Genomic DNA, 19,891 nt, shown 5'->3' on the forward strand with positions numbered 1-19,891 from the left:
AAATAAAAATAAAATTTAGGTAAGTCCATTTGACCCCAATGCAAGAGGAAAAGCTGCAATGGGCTGGTAAGCTAACCATTAAATATACGCACCAATTTTATCTCCTTAGCTAAATTTAAAACAATAGTTAGCTTAAGAAGAGGGTAAACTGATGCGATTTCTGCAAATCAATTGAATTGAAATGGGTGTTCAATAAAATCAAATTTGAAAAAAGAAAAACAACAGAGTAAATGAAAAGATGATCTGAAAGAGGGCTATTCATCGATTGAAGATTAGATAATTTTGGTGAGAAGAAGAAAGATTGGAGTTTTGAGAAGAAGTATTTTCAGATTAGGCGTAAAGTGTTATAAATAGGGGATTTTGATGAACCCTAAAACTTTTCTAGGGTTTTCACTTTTCAAGCTGTTCACTGATGAGATTTGTGGGCTGGGCTGGGGTGGGCTTTTTTATTCATCAAACTAATATAAAATTTGGTTCTCAAAGTTGAAATTGAATTCTTCAGATCAAGCCCAACCTTCTATTTACAAAAAAAATTTCACTATGAATTCGAAATATATATATATATTTTTATAGGGGCTGGCTACCTTGACAGCCCCAATTGACAGCTTATCTTGCCATCTCGTCATGTCCGTTCGATTACATCTAATCCAATGGACAGATCACACACCCCAAACAACTAAAGAATAGAACGGGGGTAAACTAGTTATTTAACTTTCTTGGTGAATAAATCCAAAAAAAAAAAACGCACAAACCTCTTCCTTTCTCGCTGTCTCTCTCCTCACCAACAGTGAACAGTGAAGATGACGAAGTGGCTTCCTCCCCCTCAACAACGAAAATGAAATCCACTACCACTACAGAGAAATGACCAGAGAGACCCACCACCACTCAAGAACGAGAAACCCACCACCACTACAGAGAGAACCACCACCACTACAAATCGAGAAACTCATCGCCACTACAAAGAAACCCACCACCACGTTTGATTAACTCAAAAGATGTAAGTTTTTTTTTTCTTCTATTAACTCTCTTTTCTTCTATTATGTAGTGTTTGAGATAAATGTTGAGTTCTAAATTGGATAAATTGATGTTTTTGTTATGATAAACAGTGGATTTCAATGCAATTTAATTTGATAATTTAATTTTCCGATGCTATTTAATTTGATCATTTTTATTTTTTCCCTCTTTGATAAACAATGAATTTAAGTTGTGGGGTGCGAAATTTTTGCATCTGGCCTAAACTAAGGATCTCATATTTCAATAGAGGATATTGACCAATGAGATATATATAGTACCCGTCTGCATCCACACTATCCTAGGTAGAATGAACTATAACTGTAGCCTGTAGAGGTGCATATAAGCATATTATAGGAGCTTATAGATTTCTTCTTGCTAAAATAGTACTAATTGCAACCGAAGCATATAAGCATATGGAGGTTTGAGTAAAATAGTACTAATTGCAACATTTCATCGCTGACAATAATAACTTGGTCAAACTTGTGAAGAAGCTACCAGATGAACTTTTTCATGATGTAATGGTAAGTCTTCTTTACTTGACATTTGCACTATATGAAAATGAAGTGTTATGCATATTTGGCAGGTTCCCTTTGGCAAAGCAACATTCTTTCCTGGTCGACTAATACACACGAATGAGTTTTTGGTAAGTTGTTCGTTTCACTACAATTGCTAAGTGTAATTTTTCCTTTTGTTCTTATATTATGTCTCTGAAGGTTCTGTTAGGAGAAGGGTACTATGACGAACGAACATCCAAGCAAACTGTTGATATATTACAAAGAAGAGGAAAGGCTTTGGACTCTCAAGTCTATTTCCTTAAGGCTATAATGTTGGACCTTAAAACTGAGGCTTTTTTTTTTTGGCACTACAGCATCTGAAGTTGCAGTAAGTTTCATTCTGAGTTAATTTTAATGTATTACTTCACTTAATTGTAACACTTGGTCGTTTAGCTATTAAACTCACCGATGAGCCCCCGCCTCACGTAAGGTTGCTAAACTAACTAATCTACTCAGGCGCCGCTCATTCTTGGCTCGAGCAAGTTCATTTGTGCTGTAATATGGGCCGAGTCTGAACATGCTGAAATTTGACTTCCCGACAAAGTATTAGTGAACTTTGAGCTACTCGAGGTTCTACTCGTTTCTAGCTCCCTCAAGCTTGTTTCATGTTGCAATTTGAGATGAACTTAAATAACTTTTTTTTTTATGGGAATTAAGAAAAAGCAATGTTTGATTAAGAAAATCTAGCCATTTCTTGGTTTGTATTTTGTTACCTGTTTTGTGTAGCTTCAAGTATTTGATCAAGGTGTGTTAGTGTATACATTGAAAGCTTTGTTATCAGCAATGTAAAAAATAATTCAATGCTATGCTATTGTTTATATGGGTTCATTCATTATTGTTGTATTTGAATGCCAATTGGATACAGAAATAGTTCTTTGTGGACTATGAGCTTTAAGTTTACAAAGCTTTAAGTTCATAGTCCAATTGTTCATAGTCACAAAGCCCACAATCTACTCACCGAAAATAACAACTGAAAAGTAAAACCCAAATAGGCGCCCGCCCTCTTATAGTGCTTGGGATATAGGCTCACGCCCCTAAACCCAAATAGGTGCCCGCCCTCTTATAGTGTCTGGGATATAGGTGCACCCCTAAACCTAAATAGGCACCCGCCCTCTTATAGTGTCTGGGCTATAGGCGTACGCCCCTAAACCCAAATAGGCGCCCGCCCTCTTATAGTGCCTGGGATATAGGCGCATGCTGACAATATTGCACCAACTCATTTTTTGAATGATATGAACAAAGAATGTTTATAGCTCATGACTATGAACAATCATTGTTCATAGTCCAATTGTGATATGAACAAAGAATGTTCATTGCTCATGACTATGAACATAAATTGTTCATTGCTCATGACTATGAACATTGATTGTTCATAAGATAAGATATGGACTATGAACAATCACTGCTCATAGTCCAATTGTGATAAAACAAAGAATGTTCATAGCTCATGACTATGAACATTGATTGTTCATAAGATACAAGTATGGACTATGAACACTCATTGTTCATAGTCCAATTGTTCATAGCTCATACAATTGGGACAACAATTTTACTAATATACTGAAAGGAAATAACTAAACCAGAGAAAGAACTCTTACAATTGGGACATCTTCTGGTTTCTTCTCTGAAAAAAGAGTATGGACAAACATGTTCAATGAACGATTATTCTGCACCAATTTAATTTGCAGATATTTTAACTTTTGAACTCACTACATAACATGGAAAACTCTAAGCACAAACCGAAAAATAATTATAGTCTACAAACCATATCAGTATCATGGGCAAGATCAACATTTGAATTCAGTTCCACACCAAATGATTTGGATGCGTTCCTTGACAAGGAATTCGTAAAAGGTTCTTAATTTTTCCTTGTGAAATATTTTATGAAATTGTTAGGTTTTAGACTCCCACCAAATCTTGACATACCACATCCGCCTGTCCAAATTCAGCTACCTAAGCAACAATGTACATCCTCAAAAACCGAAATTTCTCAAAATTGTGTCTACCCGTTCCAGATAAGATGTTTCAAAATTGGGAAGTCCCATTTCTTCCACAGCTACAAGGAAATTCCTCACATTCTCAAAATACTGATATGCAGACAAAGCTGCTCCATCAGGAACAACAATCGAATCACTCGGACTTTCTACAACCTAGGATCAGCTGCCTCATACCATTTTTCTAGTATCAATTATCCGACATAAAAAAAAACGAAATCATTGGTGTAAGCTCCCAAAAAATTGGATAGTTTTATAATTCTTACAATTAGAAAAAAAAAACACCCAAAAACAAGACAAGAAGAACATAACCAACGGTCCTTCCACACTCAACAAGCTTGTCATTCCACACTCTTGTTTTTAATTTTTCTCGACAATTTCTGAGTCGTGCTTAGCAATCTTATTACAAGATTTACACATTCTTCCCGGATTCTCTAAGGCTTCCTCCCCGGGCCTTTCATTCTCTCCGTTTTCTTCTTCCTCCCCTTCGTTTGAGAAATGTTGGGATTTAAAACCAAGAGCTGAAAAGAAGATTTAAGAGTTAAAATCAAATAGGATTTTTATCATTGCAAAGATAAAAAAAAACAAACTAAATAAATTACCTGTGAGGTATCAACTATAGGCTCTTCAACTGGAGGTGCTTCATTATTCATTGCATCCGTTTTGTTGATAGTTTCCTTGAGCTCCGAAACTCCAATAGACATTTCACTCATCTTCTGAATAAAATATGCATATGTCTCAACACTAGTTGATGCATCATAAGCCAATTTAGTAGCAACCTTGATACAATGGGCAACTCTTAATGGCTCATGGTCTTCATGACCGGCCACTAGTCCACCATCAAACACCTCTCTGTATGTGTTTGCCTTTTGCATCCACCGTTTCAAAATAAAATGATCTGGAATCTCTTCGATGTCATAACGCTGAAAAAGCTTTAAAATGTGAGCACAAAGTAATCCTTCGAACTGGAAATTCTTACATTCACAGTCACCCTCCAAAGTTCCTCTATTAAAAGTCACTTTCCAAATTGAAGTTTGCTTAATGTCTCTTGTCTTCACCATATAAATTCCTGTTCCATGTATGTCTATCTCTTCTCTAACAATTCTATACTTCATCTTAGCCTTTTCTAAATGTTTCTTGAATTTATTGAAAGCACTAATGGTATAAACTTTACCTGCATGCTTGAGGAGGAAAGCATCCTTAGCCACAATGCGAGAAGTATGTTGACACGGTAATCGATTCCCTTTTTCATTCCCTCGGCTATCGATTCCAAAGACCTCTCATTACCATGGACAAATTCCATAAGTGTAGTCGTCGAACTAACGAATTGATCATAATGAGAATTCATTGATTCACTTCGCCTAGTCGTATGCATACCAGCAAAAAAAATGTCATTGTGATAAGCCGGAACCCAAGACGTACGGTTTTATATATTTCATGTCAACTAAGTATTTTCAGTCAAGTTATACTTCAACAAGAGTGCGACCACCTGATTTCAAAATCAACAATCCTATATGACTTCCAAATAATATATGTAAGCTCTGAACACAAAGCATCGAGCCTATGGTAGACAAATGACAACTTCTCTCGAAAATTTCTGCATAATGTGCCAAAGACAAAATCGATGTCGAATAGTAGGGAAAACTCTTCTAATCTGCTTTGCGGTCATCGCTAAATCTTGGTCAGTAAGTATTGAAGTTGGTGGACGACCACCCATAGCTGCAAGCCATGTCTGAAACAACCACACAAATGTCTCTTCTGTCTCATCAAGTAGCGGGGCACAACCAAAATGAATGGACTGCATGTGGTGGTTGACTCCAGTAAAAGGGGCAAACGGCATACCGTAAACATTAGTTCTATATGTTGTATCAAAAGATACGACATCCTCAAAGTACTCATATTGGACACGGGACCTTCCATCAACCCAAAAGAAATTTACTACTACACCTTTTGTATCTAATTGAACGGCATAGTAGAATTGAGGATTTTCAGCACTCTTCTGCCTAAAATAGTGAAGCACGGCTGTTGCATTATTATCTTTAGGCATTTTTCTCGTCAAACCATAATGGTGGTTCCAACAATGCTTTCTCCGAAACCCAATCTCATCCCCATGGAAAACGTCTGCCACTGTCCCTACAGGTATACCGTTGTCATGAAAAACCTTTGTCAAACTCTTTGCAGCTTCAGGCATATTTTTGTTACCTTTTATATATTGTCTCTTTGATGGAGTGATTTAAAACCATGGCTATGGCGATTTTTCAGCCAAACTCACATCATATATATCTTCAAGTTTTCTTTTTGTAACTTCGATTCTAGCTTGGCAACCACATCTAATAGTCGGTACTTCTCGGCTACACCTTCAATTTCTTCTTTCTTGTTATGGACCCCTCGGCGTGAGCAAACCAATAGACAACTAGAAGACAATTCCACACCCGTTTGTTTTTATCCGTAGTCCTAACACGAATCTCAAATCCCTCCCCTGTTTACCAAACTCTCTCAGAGTAAGTCTTTGCTTCATCAACACTATTAAATTTCATACCTAAGGGTGGAGCAACTAATTTATTAACGACATTACTTTGAGAATCAGTACAACAAGAAGAAGTGCCAACAAAAGCTCTAACATTTTCTTCCATTTCTAGCAAAAAAAGAAACACATAAAATATCAAATGACGCAAAATAGATATTAATGACTCCCATATATTAAATTGACAATTTTAACGTCTATTCTAATTAGCAAAAAACGATTATGGTATAAAAGAGGGCTATAGAGCAATTCTTCGAGAACAAACAACTAAGAATTCTAATTCGAAAAGAAAGCACTTAAGTTCAAAAGGACAATATCAAAGCAAAGAATATTAACTTCTTACAAATCGGAAAAACCAAAAGAACAATAAAATAAGATTAACTTACCTTGGTTTACAGAGATGGCTAATTCTAAAAAAAAATAGTATAGTGATTTTTTGTGAAAAAAAAAGATAATGGGCTCCAATTGAATAGTCGGGTGATCTTTTGTGAAGAAGAAACCAATGTGGGTTTCTCTCAGAGAGTGAGTGAGGAAGGAAGAGGAAGAAGAAGTCTCGTGGGTGTTTTGTTGGGTTTTTGTTTTTTTATGAATAGAAAATCAAAATGACCATTATACCCACCTGAATTCTTTGTTTGATAAGGAATAGGTCTTGGGCGTTGGATGGGTTGTGATCAAACGGACGTGGACGAGATATCAAAGATAAGTCATCAATTTGGAGTCATCCATATATATATATATATATATATATATATATATATATATATATATATATATATATATATATATATATATATATATATATATATATAAAACAGCTCAGTTGTTAAACAAAGTTATAAGGGCTTAAGTGGTGGTCCTAATTTCTTCGGGATCTGTGTAGTTAGAGTTTTCTAATATCTATTAAATTCTTAGCAATATCCTTGAATAAAGAGTAAGTTGATTCCAATTAATAAACTCATACAACTAAGCACGAAGGGTTTTGGAATTACTACTAACTTATCTAAGAATTCTTCGTTATTAACGCTAACTTATCTAAGAATTCTTCGTTATCAACGCTTATTAGGGGAAGTTTATGTATTATATTGGCTTTTTATAATTCCAGTTATCAACATTGGCTGGCTTATTTGACTAAGCAAACACCAAGCAATTGATTTTTTCCTTCGCACACATAGAATTTGTGTCATTGAGCGGCTTTGTACACATGTATAAACACTGGAACCATATAAGAGAACACTTCAATTGATAAGCCTGAAACATCAAAATAACTTATGGAATGGAAACTGTTACTTCAGAAATTCTTTTTTACTTATTGATTAGATAAATTGTTCATAGGAAAGAAAAAAAAATGTGAAGCGAGTTAACATTCCCCATAATATGCCCCTTGATTCTGTTGTCAGTGATTAGTATTCAATGCAGTCATATTTATTTTGTTTAGATATGTGTCTGTGTTTGTCTAACACAAACACATGGATACATGGATACGTACCCGACACGGAATGGAAAAATGGTGTGTCCATGTAACATAAGTTAAAACTCCTTTATACAAAACAACTCGGTTTTTAAGAAACTTATAAAGACATAAGTGGTGGTCCCGATTTTCTCAGGATTTGTGCTAAAAATACTTTGAGAGTCATATTTAGTATATACTACTAAAAACAAGTTAAATCAAAGCAACCCTTCCGAATTGAAACTCTTCCTACCCAAAAATGAAAGCTAAACCCAACAAAAAAGGAGTAGTACACTGACCTACTTTTTAGACATACTATTGCGACTCACTATTTGAATAAAATTGGTTTGCATTGCAATACACACGGACACGTATCTCTATGTAAATCAATGATTAAGACTTTTGACACATCAGTAGGTTGAAATAGTAGGTTGAATAAGTGGGTTGGAGTAACATTACTGACAAAGAAGGCTTTTACGAGTAAACATTTTATTTCCTTCTCTAAAAATTCGACTACTTACAAAAAAATTTGATTCGATCGGGTTTCTTACGAAAAGAAAAAACCTTCTCTTCAGGTGCAGTATGATTTTTTTCTTTAGTTTGTTTATATTTCTTTTATCTTTTTTGATAGGCTATAGTTTCCTTATTCAAGAACCTCAAGTTTGATGTCTAAAGGTTATCATCAGGGTTTAACTTTGAAACTTTGTTCTATGTTTCATTTTTAATCCTTCTTTGTGTTCGTGGATGGAGGGTTCTTGCTTGCAGAGAGTACTCATTGATGGAGTAAGAATGACTACTAACTCTGAAGCTTGAAGCTTGAAGCATTAAGCATTAAGCATGAAGACTAAAACCTTAATTAATTAGGATATGTTTTTTTATGAGTTTCATCACATTTACTTTTTTGTTTTTTAAGTTTGAGTTTGCAAAGTCAAGCTCTTTTGAACTCTTCGTGAGTAAGAATTTCCTTTTTTAATTTTTTATGTGCCAAAAAGTTGGAGAGAAGCCAATTTTGCGGTCAGATTTGAGAGTGCCCGGAGGATATTAAAAATTCCCAAAAGAAAAACCATAAATAAAAAAGAAAAAGTTCGCCTAACCCCTAATTTTCTTTTCTTCAAAAAAAAAAAAAAAAAAAAAAAAAAAAACTAAAAAAGCACTCCAAATTCAACTCTTTCAACATTTCTTCAATAACCTTCTTCAAATGGTAGAGATAACGGGTACTCTCTTTCTGGCTCTTTGATCTTCAAATACTTTTTTTCAGTTCTCTTTGTTTAATCCTGTGTAATTGAAAGAATTGTAGTTTACTGTTTTGGGAATTGTCTCGGTTGCATACTAGATTCTAACATTATTATTATTTTTTTAAAATCGGGTAAGAATGGAGAAAGGAAAGGAACTTAGCCACACTGGGACTGAGCAGAGCACGTAGTTGAATAACAGTTTTAGCTAGAGTGTTGTGACACTATGTTCAATTTTCTAAATTTATTTGTATTAGTGTGTTAGAGTGAATATGCATTCAAATTTCTACTACCCATTCTATCATGCATGTAGTTTTATGGTCGGTTTAGTTCCAATAGAACTATGTCTCTATATATTTAATTTTAAAAAAGTCGAAAAAACAATTGGAGGTACTGCTGATATAATTTTATCAGTATTTTACTTTTCTAATGAATTTGTTGACTACTAAATTGGTTGAATTAGTTTTCTAGAAGTCCCATATAAACTACATTGAAAAATCAGCTAGGTGAATGTGGCATATTCTTCCAAGTATTAGTCCGCCTAGCACGAACATTTAACTCGAACACAAACTGTAATAACAAAAGCCAGCTTTCAAATTCTAAAAGTAGCATACCATCATGAGTATTACTATTGTCCTTTCTTTGCTTAATATATATGTATCCTTTCTAGAGAAATTTTTGAGAGAATAATTGTTAGACACTTATACATTCTTCTTCCTACTTATTTTGGTACTTCACGTAAATTTTTCTTTTTCATTCCTACAGATTTTGGTACTTGCATAAAACGATATACTCAAATTCAAATTATTATAGGCAAGCAATATGCACAACTATAAAATTCAGTATGTTCCATTTTGTTTTGGTAAATCTTTGATGATCTATGATTTTGAACTTCCGGTTTTAATGAATAGCCTTACAGAATCTGTTTAAGGATAGTGTTTCGGGCCATTATTGTTAAAAGAGAATGCTTACCTAAACCGCAATAACAAAGGCCAGCTTTCAAATTCGGCAAGTACCATGTCATCATTAGTATTACCACTGTCTTTTCTCTGCTTAATATGATCTATCGTTTAGTTTTTGGTCTGTTATAGTTAAAATTATAGCTAGAATTTATTGAATCATAGCTATAAGTTTCTTAATACATATATTTTTTGTTTGATTCGACAAGAGATTTTTGAAGGCAAAAGTAGAATCCAAGCTAGAAGATGAGAACTGAGTACTTTTCAACTGGACTTGGTGTTCCATCCTTTTAATATAAAATGAGAACCAACAATATGATTTGCAATCTGCTACAGTTTTTTCGTCCTGCTTAAGGCTACTTTAGGCAGTTAGGTTGTGCCAAAGCATACCTAAGCTTCTAAAGTTCTACTTGTACCAAATCTGCTCATAATAGTTATAATAACACATTGCATCTTAGATCATCATCTTAGATCTACCCCTTTTGTGTTCATGCAAATAATTTACATATCATGTGTTATTATAATCCAAAATTGGCTCATTGTCGTGTGAAGTTATTTATAATCCATATCATGTCTAATATCAATATGGCGCCATACAAGTTCATTTCAGATGTAAAAAAAAAAGAGAAACCATGCCAAATTTTTAAAAAATAAATTGGTGTGAAATGGTGTTTGATTCAATAAATTCACCCATAATAACAATCAAGTGGTATCGCCACGGGTTAAATTCTAGTATATATACAGTTTTGCTCTCATGCGGACTATTAAGTTACATATTTGGAGCGGACTCAAACTCAAACTCAAACTCAAAAGGAAACTCACTCTTCTAATTTAGTATTTCATATTCTTTCATTAAATATAACTAAATTGGGTCCTACAAATATATTCACGTGACTTTCTTTCTTAATTCTCTCTCTCCATTTATCTCTCCCAAACAACACACGCTCTCTCTCCTCACTCTCTCTCTCTAAAAGTAATTTCTCTCTCTTTATTTGACTTTTCTCACTCTATCTCCAAAGTCCAAACAACATCACGCCCTCTCTCCTACCTATCTCTCTCTCCACGTATAATGACTAAAGAACATACGGATGCGAAGTAGACTAATAGAGAGATATATAAAAATATAACCCGTCCATTTTTATTTTTATTTTCAATTATGTTAAGATTTAATAGATCATGCTTTTGAATTTCACAAAAGCTAGCTCTATGTGTACAGGCATGAGTGTACTAAAACTACTAATATGTGGTTTTAAACTTTTAATAGTATCGTCTTATCAATATTAACATACACCAGCTTTTTTCTTTCAGCAACGGAGAAATTTGCACGAATGTTCAGAAAGTCAGTAGAGAGTGAGAAGAGGAAGAAATATGATGCTTCCATACAACTGGAAAGACAAGGGAAGCTTTTTGAACATATAATAACTGGTGAAGAAGATGAAGATGTGCTTCTCCAAATGTAAGCTAAGCTATGATCACCTTGTTTAATTCCTTCACTTTAGAATTTAGATGATTTTCAGTACATTCTTTTTTATAACTGTCTTTTTGGTTGTTGACTTGTAGGAAATCGAAGCTTTATGAGTTTGAAAGAAAGGTGAATCAATGGAAGGAACTATGTGTTGGTATCGTAAAGCTATTGAAGCACAAATTAACTGGAAAAGTTTGATTGGTTATGAGATCAAAGTCGCTCAACATCTATGCGAATCATCGAAGTATGATCTGAGCTTATCTGTGTTACAAATACTGTTTCATTTATTTGAGTTTGTTTTCATATATTCTACCTTGTTTCAGTTTCTTCCGGAATGTTAGTGGATGTATACGCATCAAACTATACATCCTGTGTCTGGGCTGCAACTGATTTTTATAAGGGACACTCAAAGGAGAAGCTCTTTGGTATCCACTTGACACTTTGAATCTGTGGAAAGTGAGTATTGTTTTGTTGTTGTTGTTCATCTCCGTATTCTATAGATTTCTAATCATCAGATCGTTTTCATTTTCATGATGTTCAATTCTAATATGAGATTGAGATGGCTTAAAGGATGGTTTTAAGTAATTATTTATAGAAGAAACCTCTAAATATTCCTACTCAGGTATAAGTCTCTGTGCCTATCTATCTAAAATACTCCAGAAGGACATTGGGCTCGGATCTATGCTGTGGTTATGATCTACTTCGTAACTCTCATTGCTCTCTTTCGTTCAATGACTTGCAACTTGACCAAAAGGCTCCCTTGCTCATTGCCCAATGATGACAACTGCATTTCAAACCTGACATCTGACAACTCAGCCAAGGATGAGTTCGCTTCCCCCTCACCAATTCCAAGAGTCATTGAGGCAGACCTTATCTGCTCCTTGTAGAAAAGACTTACCGAGCTAGAAGAGAAAGTTCATGCTCTCCAAACAAAGCCATTGGAGATGCCTTATGCGAAAGAAGAGTTGCTGAATGCTGCCATTTGTCGGGTGGAGGCATTGGAAGTTGAATTAATTGCCACAAAGAAGGTATACTTTCACATGTTTACTTTTATGTTACTGTCTCAACAACCAACACTTAAAACAACATTGATCTAGTGCTCACTGGAATGAAGTTTATTGTGTCGAACAAGTGCCTCACCTTCCAAGTTTTTTCCTTGTCATCACTCGAGCACCTCTGCACCTGGGAGCGCCAAATGATCTTTTTGTTGAATTGTTTTACATGCATTTACTAAGATCTGTTTTTAGCATCGTAATCACTCGATAATACACGTGATAATGCTCTTCTACAGAAAGCATTGATTAATTACTTTAAAAGATTACATTTGTTTTATTGTACTTTTCATACGCATTGGTACTGTGTTTCGTAATAGAGCTTATCACTGACTTAAAATTTAGGTTGAAGGAGAGGGAGAGGGAGCGTGTCATGGGAACCTTTGAGAGGGACTTGCATTTACCTGTTACATGTGTTGATGCAACGCAGCAATTTCTCAGTAAGTTGAAAGGAATCGTAGATCCTGAGGCTAAAAGGAAGATAATTGGTAAGGAGTTCATCTGCATTTTTGATGAATTTGCGCAAGAGTTGGAGCAGACAATAGGAAGGAAACCAGTCTACCTCAGACATTCACATACTTGGCCTGTAGTGCGGATGATTTCTCATGTTGGTTAGATGAAAATGAATATGTATATCTAAAATACTTTAAAGAATGCGGCTGTTATCTACAGTCCCGCAACAGTATTTTAATATTTTTTTATGTAACTCTTGGTCTCTTCAACCATTTTATTTGGACGGAATTGCCCATATCCATTTGATATATAAAATATTAAAGTAAATTTGGGATTTAAACTCAAATAACAACTGTACTTCATGCTGGTTTTAAGTATGTCACTACCAATTTGGTTTTGTCACAAAACTGATGTCAGAAATAGCCAAGACAAACAGTACGTGAACTTCACTTGGTTGGAAACTTGGAATCAAATCATTTAGCAAACAAGTACCGTGAACTAGCTAAAGGTACTTAAAATGATAATTTTAAAAATAAATTTTAAAAATAACAGAGGAACACCTCAATTCACATACAAAAAAACAACGCTAATTTTAACTACAGACTCTATTTAATTTACCGAATAAAAATGCCTACCGAATAAAAATGCCACAAGTTCACTATTTTCACACTTGATTCTCTCACAATCATGATCCACTCAAGGCAAATGCTCAACTTGTGTAGATATTGATGAGTTACCACCACCATCTGCTGAACTCTGAGTGCCAGTTGAACCTGCAAAAGCCAATATTAAACTCAATACAAATTAAAAATAAAAGAGTACATATTAAATAAAAATAATAAACAATCGAACATTACCAATCAACTTCGGACAGTTTCTTTTGTCATGTGATTGTCCGGTAAGTCCACATCCATTACAGCGCCTTGCTTGAACTTGTGCTTGAACCTGTGCCTTCTCTTTTCCCCCTTGCAATCTATGTTTCCTACTCCCTTTTGCTTTAGCTAGATTCGGCTCATTCAAAGTCACATGTCGAGGCATTTTTTCCTTCTGAGAAATTCCAACTCCTTTAATAGCCAACACTTCCTTAATCATTTCATGTACCACTTTCAAATGTTGCTCATAGATTTCACTTGCCTCTTCACAAGCTACAGCGTCATCAAGTACCTTTGAAGTAAGATGAGATAATTTTGTGTGCCTTAACAACATAAAGTCGTTACTACTTTCTTTCACCTCTTTCCCACCATCTGCTATTATTTCTTCCAATTTTGTATATTTCCTCCATCTACTCAATATATAAGCATCCGACAAGTAAACAATTTGACTAATTTTCAAGTAAGCCAAAATGTGTCTACAAGGAATTCCTTCAAATTCAAATTTTTTGCAACTACAAGTAGCAAAATTTAGAGCCTTATCATATACAACTTTCCGCGGTCTAGAATCTCTTTCACTTGGCCTTTTCACCATGTAGACAACCTGTTTTTCATCATCTACTGAACTTTCAATCAAGTACTCCAAACTCTTCCACAACTCATTCTGAAATTTAAAAAAAATAGACAAGGTATATATATCTGTCATTTGCTTCTCCATAGAAATTGGGGTTTTCATCACGGGGCGCTCATTGCTATCAACATGATCAGCTTGCAATTCTTTATGACGTTGGTATTCAAGTGCACGATTAAATCGCGTAACAAATTCATTTAAAGAATTTTCTCTAGAGACGTACCTCTTGAAAAATGCATGTGAACTTTCCGCTCTTTGACTACTTGACATGCCAGCAGTGAAAATGTGTTTCACAAATGACGGAACCCACCTAGAACGCATACCATACAATGCAGCTAACCAAGTGTTATCTTTTAGTTCACTTTTCCCTATTGTATCTTGCCACATTGCCTCAAACTCTTCACGAGACTCGGTATTCCAAATGCATTTTTGAAAAACATTATAGTAATCTCTATAAATGATAGCATCTAATTTTTCAGAAAACTTGTTCAGAATATGCCAAATGCAGTATCGGTGATATGTATTAGGAAGAGCTTGAGCAATAGCTTTTGACATAGCGGGGTCTTGATTAGTGATAATCATTTTAGGAGGGCCAACTGACATTACTTCCATCCATTGTTGGAGTAGCCAAATGAATGATTCTGTCGTCTCGTCACACATGAATGCACAGCTAAATATTACAGTCTAACGATGTTTATTTACCCCTGCAAATGGTGCAAATATCATACCATATTTATTAGTGTTGTAGGTTGTATCAAACACTACTACATCACCATAAAGTTTGTACGCTTTTATTGCCTTCGCATCAACCCAGAAACAATGAGTCAACCTATTTTCGTCATCTGTCTCAATTCTGAAAGAAAATGAAGAATTTTTTTCTTGCTCTGACAAAAAGTATTCCATCAATATCTCTGCATCATACCCATCTACCAAGTTCTTTGCATTCCTAACAAAATTTCTAAGGTCTTTTTCTGTACAGCCAATATTTTCTATTCCACCCACTTCCATTGAAAGAATACTTATTTGCTGGTTTATAGGTATATTGGCCGAAGAAAAAAGTTGAGACAATGACTTTTTTGTTTCAGATACGCCGCGGTGGGATCTCAACAGATGTACTTTATGAGGGGTTAAAAGAGAATGGTTGTGACCCTTAATAAACTGGCTAACAATGTAACCCGATCTCTTCAAAACTGACAATTTTGCCTTGCAACCCTCACGAATAATCTCCCGACGCCTTTTTTTTTCTTTATCATTTTTCTGTTTAGGTTTCCCCTCTTTGAAACAACAGTACTCCTTCCTAGTTATTTCATTATCTTCTTTATCCTTCTTAGTAGAACTATTTCATATACTAAACCGAGCCACTTTTGCATAATTGTTGTAAAATAAGTTTCATCCAAAGACTGAAATTCTTGTCCTATTTTCGGTTTGCAATCTTCTTTTACATCAGGCATATAAACCATATCAGATTTTTCTTCTTCATCTAAGTTCAATTGTTCAAACTCCATATTCATTCAATAGTTACTACACATAAATAAAATTGTAATTAATTAACATTTAATAAGAATTATTGAAAAATTAAATTGTAAATAAATTGAACCTAACACTACGAGACCCTAAATAGGGAGTATACGTAATAACCATTTAATAAATAAAAAAACTGAGCAAAAAAACTGAACATACCGGCACGAGGATGCTAAAAAACGACTTCAGCTATATTATTTTGTTCCACGTTGGAACAGTCCAAAAGAAGAAAAAAAAAAACTGTGGTAGTGAGATTGAGGTGAGAGACTATGTGTGTGGGGACGAAAATAGAGAAGTGGGTCGGAAATAGAGAAAAGTACGTGGAGAGAGAGATAGGTAGGAGAGAGTGGCGTGATGTTGTTTGGACTTTGGAGAGACAGTGAGAAAAGTCAAATAAAGAGAGAGAAATTACTTTTAGAGAGAGAGAGAGTGAGGAGAGAGAGCGTGTGTTGTTTGGGAGAGATAAAATAGAGAGAGAGAATTAAGAAAGAGAGTCACGTGAATATATTTATGGGATCCAATTTAGTTATATTTAATAAAAGAATATGAAATACTAAATTAGAAGAGTGAGTTTCCTTTTGAGTTTGAGTCCGCTCCAAGTATGTAACTTAATAGTCCGCATGAGAGCAAAATTGTATATATATATACACGCCCGGCTCCTAAAAGGACCTTAAATAAGTACTAAATCTAAAACACCCACAACTTCACCTACAAAATGATTTATAACCTAATCTTTTGTGCATATGATTTTACTAACCATAAAGAACATATTTACAAAAATTCAACTCGTTTTACAATTTTTAACATTAGCAAAAGATAATTGCAAAAACTAGACATTTCTGGACCTTTATATATATTTTCAAAAGTGGAAAACAATTTTATCTAAGTTAGAGTATATCAAACGAGTTGAATTTTTGTAGAGATGTTCTTTATGGTTAGTAGATCATATGCACAAAAGATTAGGTTATAAATCATTTTGTAGGTGAAGTTGTGGGTGTTTTAGATTTGGTACTTATTTAAGGTCCTTTTAGGAGCCGGGTTGTATATATCCTAACAGTCCTTTTATTAAAAGTAGCTACTTAAGTTAACTTTAAAATAAGTACATAAGTAAAACTTCACCTACAAAATGAATTTAAACCTATATTTTTGTAAATATGATATACTCAATATTAAGATCATCTCTACAAAATTTTAGCTCATTTGGAAACTTCTAACATTGGCAAAAAACAATTACAAAAATTAAATATTTCTGGACCGTTAGATTTCTTTTTAAATATGACAACAATTTTTATATATGTTAGAGGTTTCCAAATAAGCTGAAATTTTGGAAAGATAATCATTATGGTGAGTGCTTCATAACCACAAAAAATTAGATTTGAATTCATTTTGTAGGTGAAGTTTTACATACATACTTATTTTAAGTTAACTTAAGTAGCTACTTTTTAGAGAATTACTGTATATATAAAAGCTTGCGCATATTCTCTCTCCTCATCATATCACTTTATTTTCCAAACCCAGCAATATTAGTGACTGCTAAAAAAAAAGATGCTAATAATTAGAAACACCTCCTTACATTTGTTTAATTCTCCTTCGTCTATTATCAAATCATAATCACCTCCCCCATCACAAATATTAGAAGTTTTTGAGTTTTTGGGAAAAAACAAAAACCCTACGTACCAAATCAACTATGTTGTTTCGGTTTCTCTCCAAACCCAAAAACCCCTCTTAAAACCCTCATCAAATGAATGGAAAATTCACTCATTTTTAAATTTCACTCCTCTTTTTATATACTATTTGAAAGAGATACAAAAAATTATCTGGATTGAATGAAGGTTTACGAAGAAACTAATCATTGTTTTTTTTAATTGTGGGTTTTACATAATTTTCTTGATCATTTTTATTTTATTTTATTTTAGATTTGAATATGAATTTATTTATTGAATCTATTTCATAGCTTTCATCATTCACCAATCAAAGAGTCTATAGAGAAATCACACTCGCTCTCCGCACCGGCTTACGCGACGCCCGCGCCAAGTTCTCTTTTCTCCTCAAATTCCTTTGATCCGTAACTGAGTCTGACTCAACGATTCAACTCTTTTCTATCTCCCAATCCCTAACTCACCTTCAAGGTAAACAAGTTTGAAACATTTTAAATTCTAGAGTTTGGCTATTTATTACGTTATGGGCTAATGTTGGATAAATTATTGTGTGTAACAGTGGTGCATGTTCTGTTTCAAAATTCATTACGTCAATCGAAAGAGAAGGAATTTGTTGTGTCCAATTTGAATCATATATTTATAGTTGAGCCATTTTTTTTTGATCTTCTTTTGGTTTTTTTATTTTTTTATTTTTTTTATTTTTTTTTCCGTTTCAAGTAGTTTCGTAGAGTGTATGATCGTCGTATTTTTTTTTTAACTTTTGGATTTCTCCTCTGTATTGTGGGGTCAATTTACATTTTATTGTATATTTGTATTTTATATTTAATTTGATTTTCTTCTATCACTGTAGGATTTAGCATGAATCGTTAAGAAATAAGTCAATAGGATTTAGCATGAATCATTTGATCTTTCTTTTGTTATAAATGTTATTGGATAGCAAATGTCTTTTCTTTTTCATTCTTCTAAGTTCTGACATCTTAGAGAACAGGTTCCTAAGGCACTTTCAACCACAAGAAGGTAAACCGATACTTTCGGAGCTCAACTCAAATGGCCGACTGATTATGCTTTTCGAAAGGGAAACACTAGCTATGTACTAATATTAGAATTTAAATTTTGATCAACATATTGTACTATCTTCTTCTAATATCTTTAGCAAGGTGCATACTGGGTAAGTTTTTGGGAATCCCATCAGATATTGGCGATAATATAACCTCTTTTCTTCCTTATACTCTGTGCTTTTGAGATGACCTTTTAAGACTTTGATCTTGAAGTTGATTTAAAGTTATGAAAGGAATCAGAAAATTTTATCTCCGAAATGAATGCCCCCAAGATGTCATTGATATACAAAAAAAGGAGGTGCATTGTTTCCATTATCACTCTAAACATTTTCATGATCTGTTTAGGCAAATATGAGTGCTTCATTAATCATTACTATGATTATATGGAATGTTTTCAACATTGATTTCAGTGAATCGGTTTTAAGTTTTGTAATTAATTATCTTTAAAGGTATGCTGACTTTTCACATCATTTTCTCTCTATCTCTTTGTGTTAATTTGTTTTTTGAGTATACTGCAAACCTTCTACAAACTCAAGTACTATAGTAATTAAATTGTTGCGCTCTGATAACCCGTAAAAGCTCAACTAGATTACTCTAACTTTATTCTTACGGTATCAATTATTTATTTTCTACTCTCACATATATATTCATGCAATATATAGAGTACGAAATCGTTCCACTCTTAATCTATCTAGACTTAAATGAATTCAATTAATCAAACACAAGGAAACAATTGTGAGAACAATGAGAGTAGTGTTGTGATTTATTTAAACTAAAACTAATTATAAATTAAACTAATTTAACTAAGCAATTAAAAGGCGAATTTAATGAATTAGAAGAACATAGAGGGGGGGAATTCCACCATGCAATTCGATTGGTTATTAGTTAGTCATCGAATTGAATATTGATCCCTAGTGAATACCAAGTCCTCTCGAATCAATGTTTCACTAGCATGAGAGTTTAGCTCCACCACAAATCTCTTTGATGGTAGCTCTAAACTCTAATTCATCATTATGAGGTTTATCTATGAACACTCATAATAATGAACTTGAAATTCTATTCTAAATAACAACTATTCTAACAAGCAATCATCCTCACATAACTTCTTTAACTTCCTCTAATGGAGTTTTTAGCCTAGTTTCATTGGATTCATTGACAATAAACACTAATAGGAAGACATAATTAAATTAAAATAAACTTGATTAAAATAAACTTGATTAAATGAATAGAACAAATAGTCTAAGAATCAACATGAATTAAAACTGAAATTAAAACTAATGTAGAACTAAGATAATGAATAACTCATTAGAAATTTAAGACAAACTAAATCTACGAATTCAATATTGAATTAGAAACTAAAACTTGAAATACAAACTAATTATTGATTCTAAAAACTAAATCTTGTTCTAAACACTAATTTGATGCTAATTAACTAGATCTAAAACTAACTATTGGATCTA

At 33.7% G+C, this 19,891-nt stretch overlaps 3 protein-coding genes and 1 long non-coding RNA gene across 5 annotated transcripts; 2 read left to right on the forward strand and 2 right to left on the reverse strand.

Moving 5' to 3' along the window:
• The first annotated feature begins 722 nt into the window (after positions 1-722).
• LOC147501306 (uncharacterized) lies at positions 723-2,368 on the forward strand. 2 transcript variants are annotated; one of them, XR_015221316.1, is made up of 4 exons: positions 723-997; positions 1,598-1,657; positions 1,728-1,896; positions 2,025-2,368. It is a non-coding gene; the product is annotated as an uncharacterized LOC147501306 (long non-coding RNA). The 2 variants fall into 2 exon arrangements; XR_015221315.1 differs by having other exon boundaries at positions 730-997; positions 1,728-2,368.
• Positions 2,369-10,704: 8,336 nt separating this feature from the next.
• Positions 10,705-12,977, forward strand: LOC147501307 (uncharacterized). Its single transcript, XM_086606338.1, has 6 exons — positions 10,705-10,940; positions 11,033-11,180; positions 11,285-11,433; positions 11,513-11,645; positions 11,812-12,217; positions 12,587-12,977. Exons 1-3 carry the CDS (start codon positions 10,901-10,903, stop codon positions 11,385-11,387), a joined length of 291 nt encoding a protein of 96 aa, XP_086462464.1. The 5' UTR covers positions 10,705-10,900; the 3' UTR covers positions 11,388-11,433; positions 11,513-11,645; positions 11,812-12,217; positions 12,587-12,977.
• A 413-nt stretch (positions 12,978-13,390) lies between these two features.
• Positions 13,391-14,797, reverse strand: LOC147501308 (protein FAR1-RELATED SEQUENCE 5-like). The gene is made up of 2 exons (XM_086604295.1): positions 13,552-14,797; positions 13,391-13,467 (listed from the first exon to the last, which is right to left on the reverse strand). Exons 1-2 carry the CDS (start codon positions 14,795-14,797, stop codon positions 13,391-13,393), a joined length of 1,323 nt encoding a protein of 440 aa, XP_086460421.1.
• Positions 14,798-14,878: 81 nt separating this feature from the next.
• LOC147501309 (protein FAR1-RELATED SEQUENCE 5-like) lies at positions 14,879-15,202 on the reverse strand. The gene has a single exon (XM_086604297.1). The coding sequence runs from the start codon at positions 15,200-15,202 to the stop codon at positions 14,879-14,881; it is 324 nt and encodes a 107-aa protein (XP_086460423.1).
• Positions 15,203-19,891: the final 4,689 nt, after the last annotated feature.

This window comes from Coptis chinensis, chromosome 4, assembly GCF_015680905.1.
Source record: "Coptis chinensis isolate HL-2020 chromosome 4, ASM1568090v1, whole genome shotgun sequence".
In the NCBI taxonomy this organism is placed as follows: Eukaryota; Viridiplantae; Streptophyta; class Magnoliopsida; order Ranunculales; family Ranunculaceae; genus Coptis; species Coptis chinensis.

What these genes read in the sequence shown, in the direction of transcription:
- LOC147501307 (XM_086606338.1), top strand. Translation starts at nt 10,901, where the DNA reads ATGCTTTTGAATTTCACAAAAGCTAGCTCTATGTGTACAG. An exon ending in AGCTAGCTCTATGTGTACAG is followed by an intron (nt 10,941 to 11,032) that starts GCATGAGTGTAC and finishes TTTTTCTTTCAG; the next exon opens with CAACGGAGAAATTTGCACGA. An exon ending in GAAGATGTGCTTCTCCAAAT is followed by an intron (nt 11,181 to 11,284) that starts GTAAGCTAAGCT and finishes GTTGACTTGTAG; the next exon opens with GAAATCGAAGCTTTATGAGT.
- LOC147501308 (XM_086604295.1), bottom strand. Translation starts at nt 14,797, where the DNA reads ATGTCAGTTGGCCCTCCTAAAATGATTATCACTAATCAAGACCCCGCT. An exon ending in AAACTGTCCGAAGTTGATTG is followed by an intron (nt 13,468 to 13,551) that starts GTAATGTTCGAT and finishes TGGCTTTTGCAG; the next exon opens with GTTCAACTGGCACTCAGAGT.
- LOC147501309 (XM_086604297.1), bottom strand. Translation starts at nt 15,202, where the DNA reads ATGGAAGTGGGTGGAATAGAAAATATTGGCTGTACAGAAAAAGACCTT.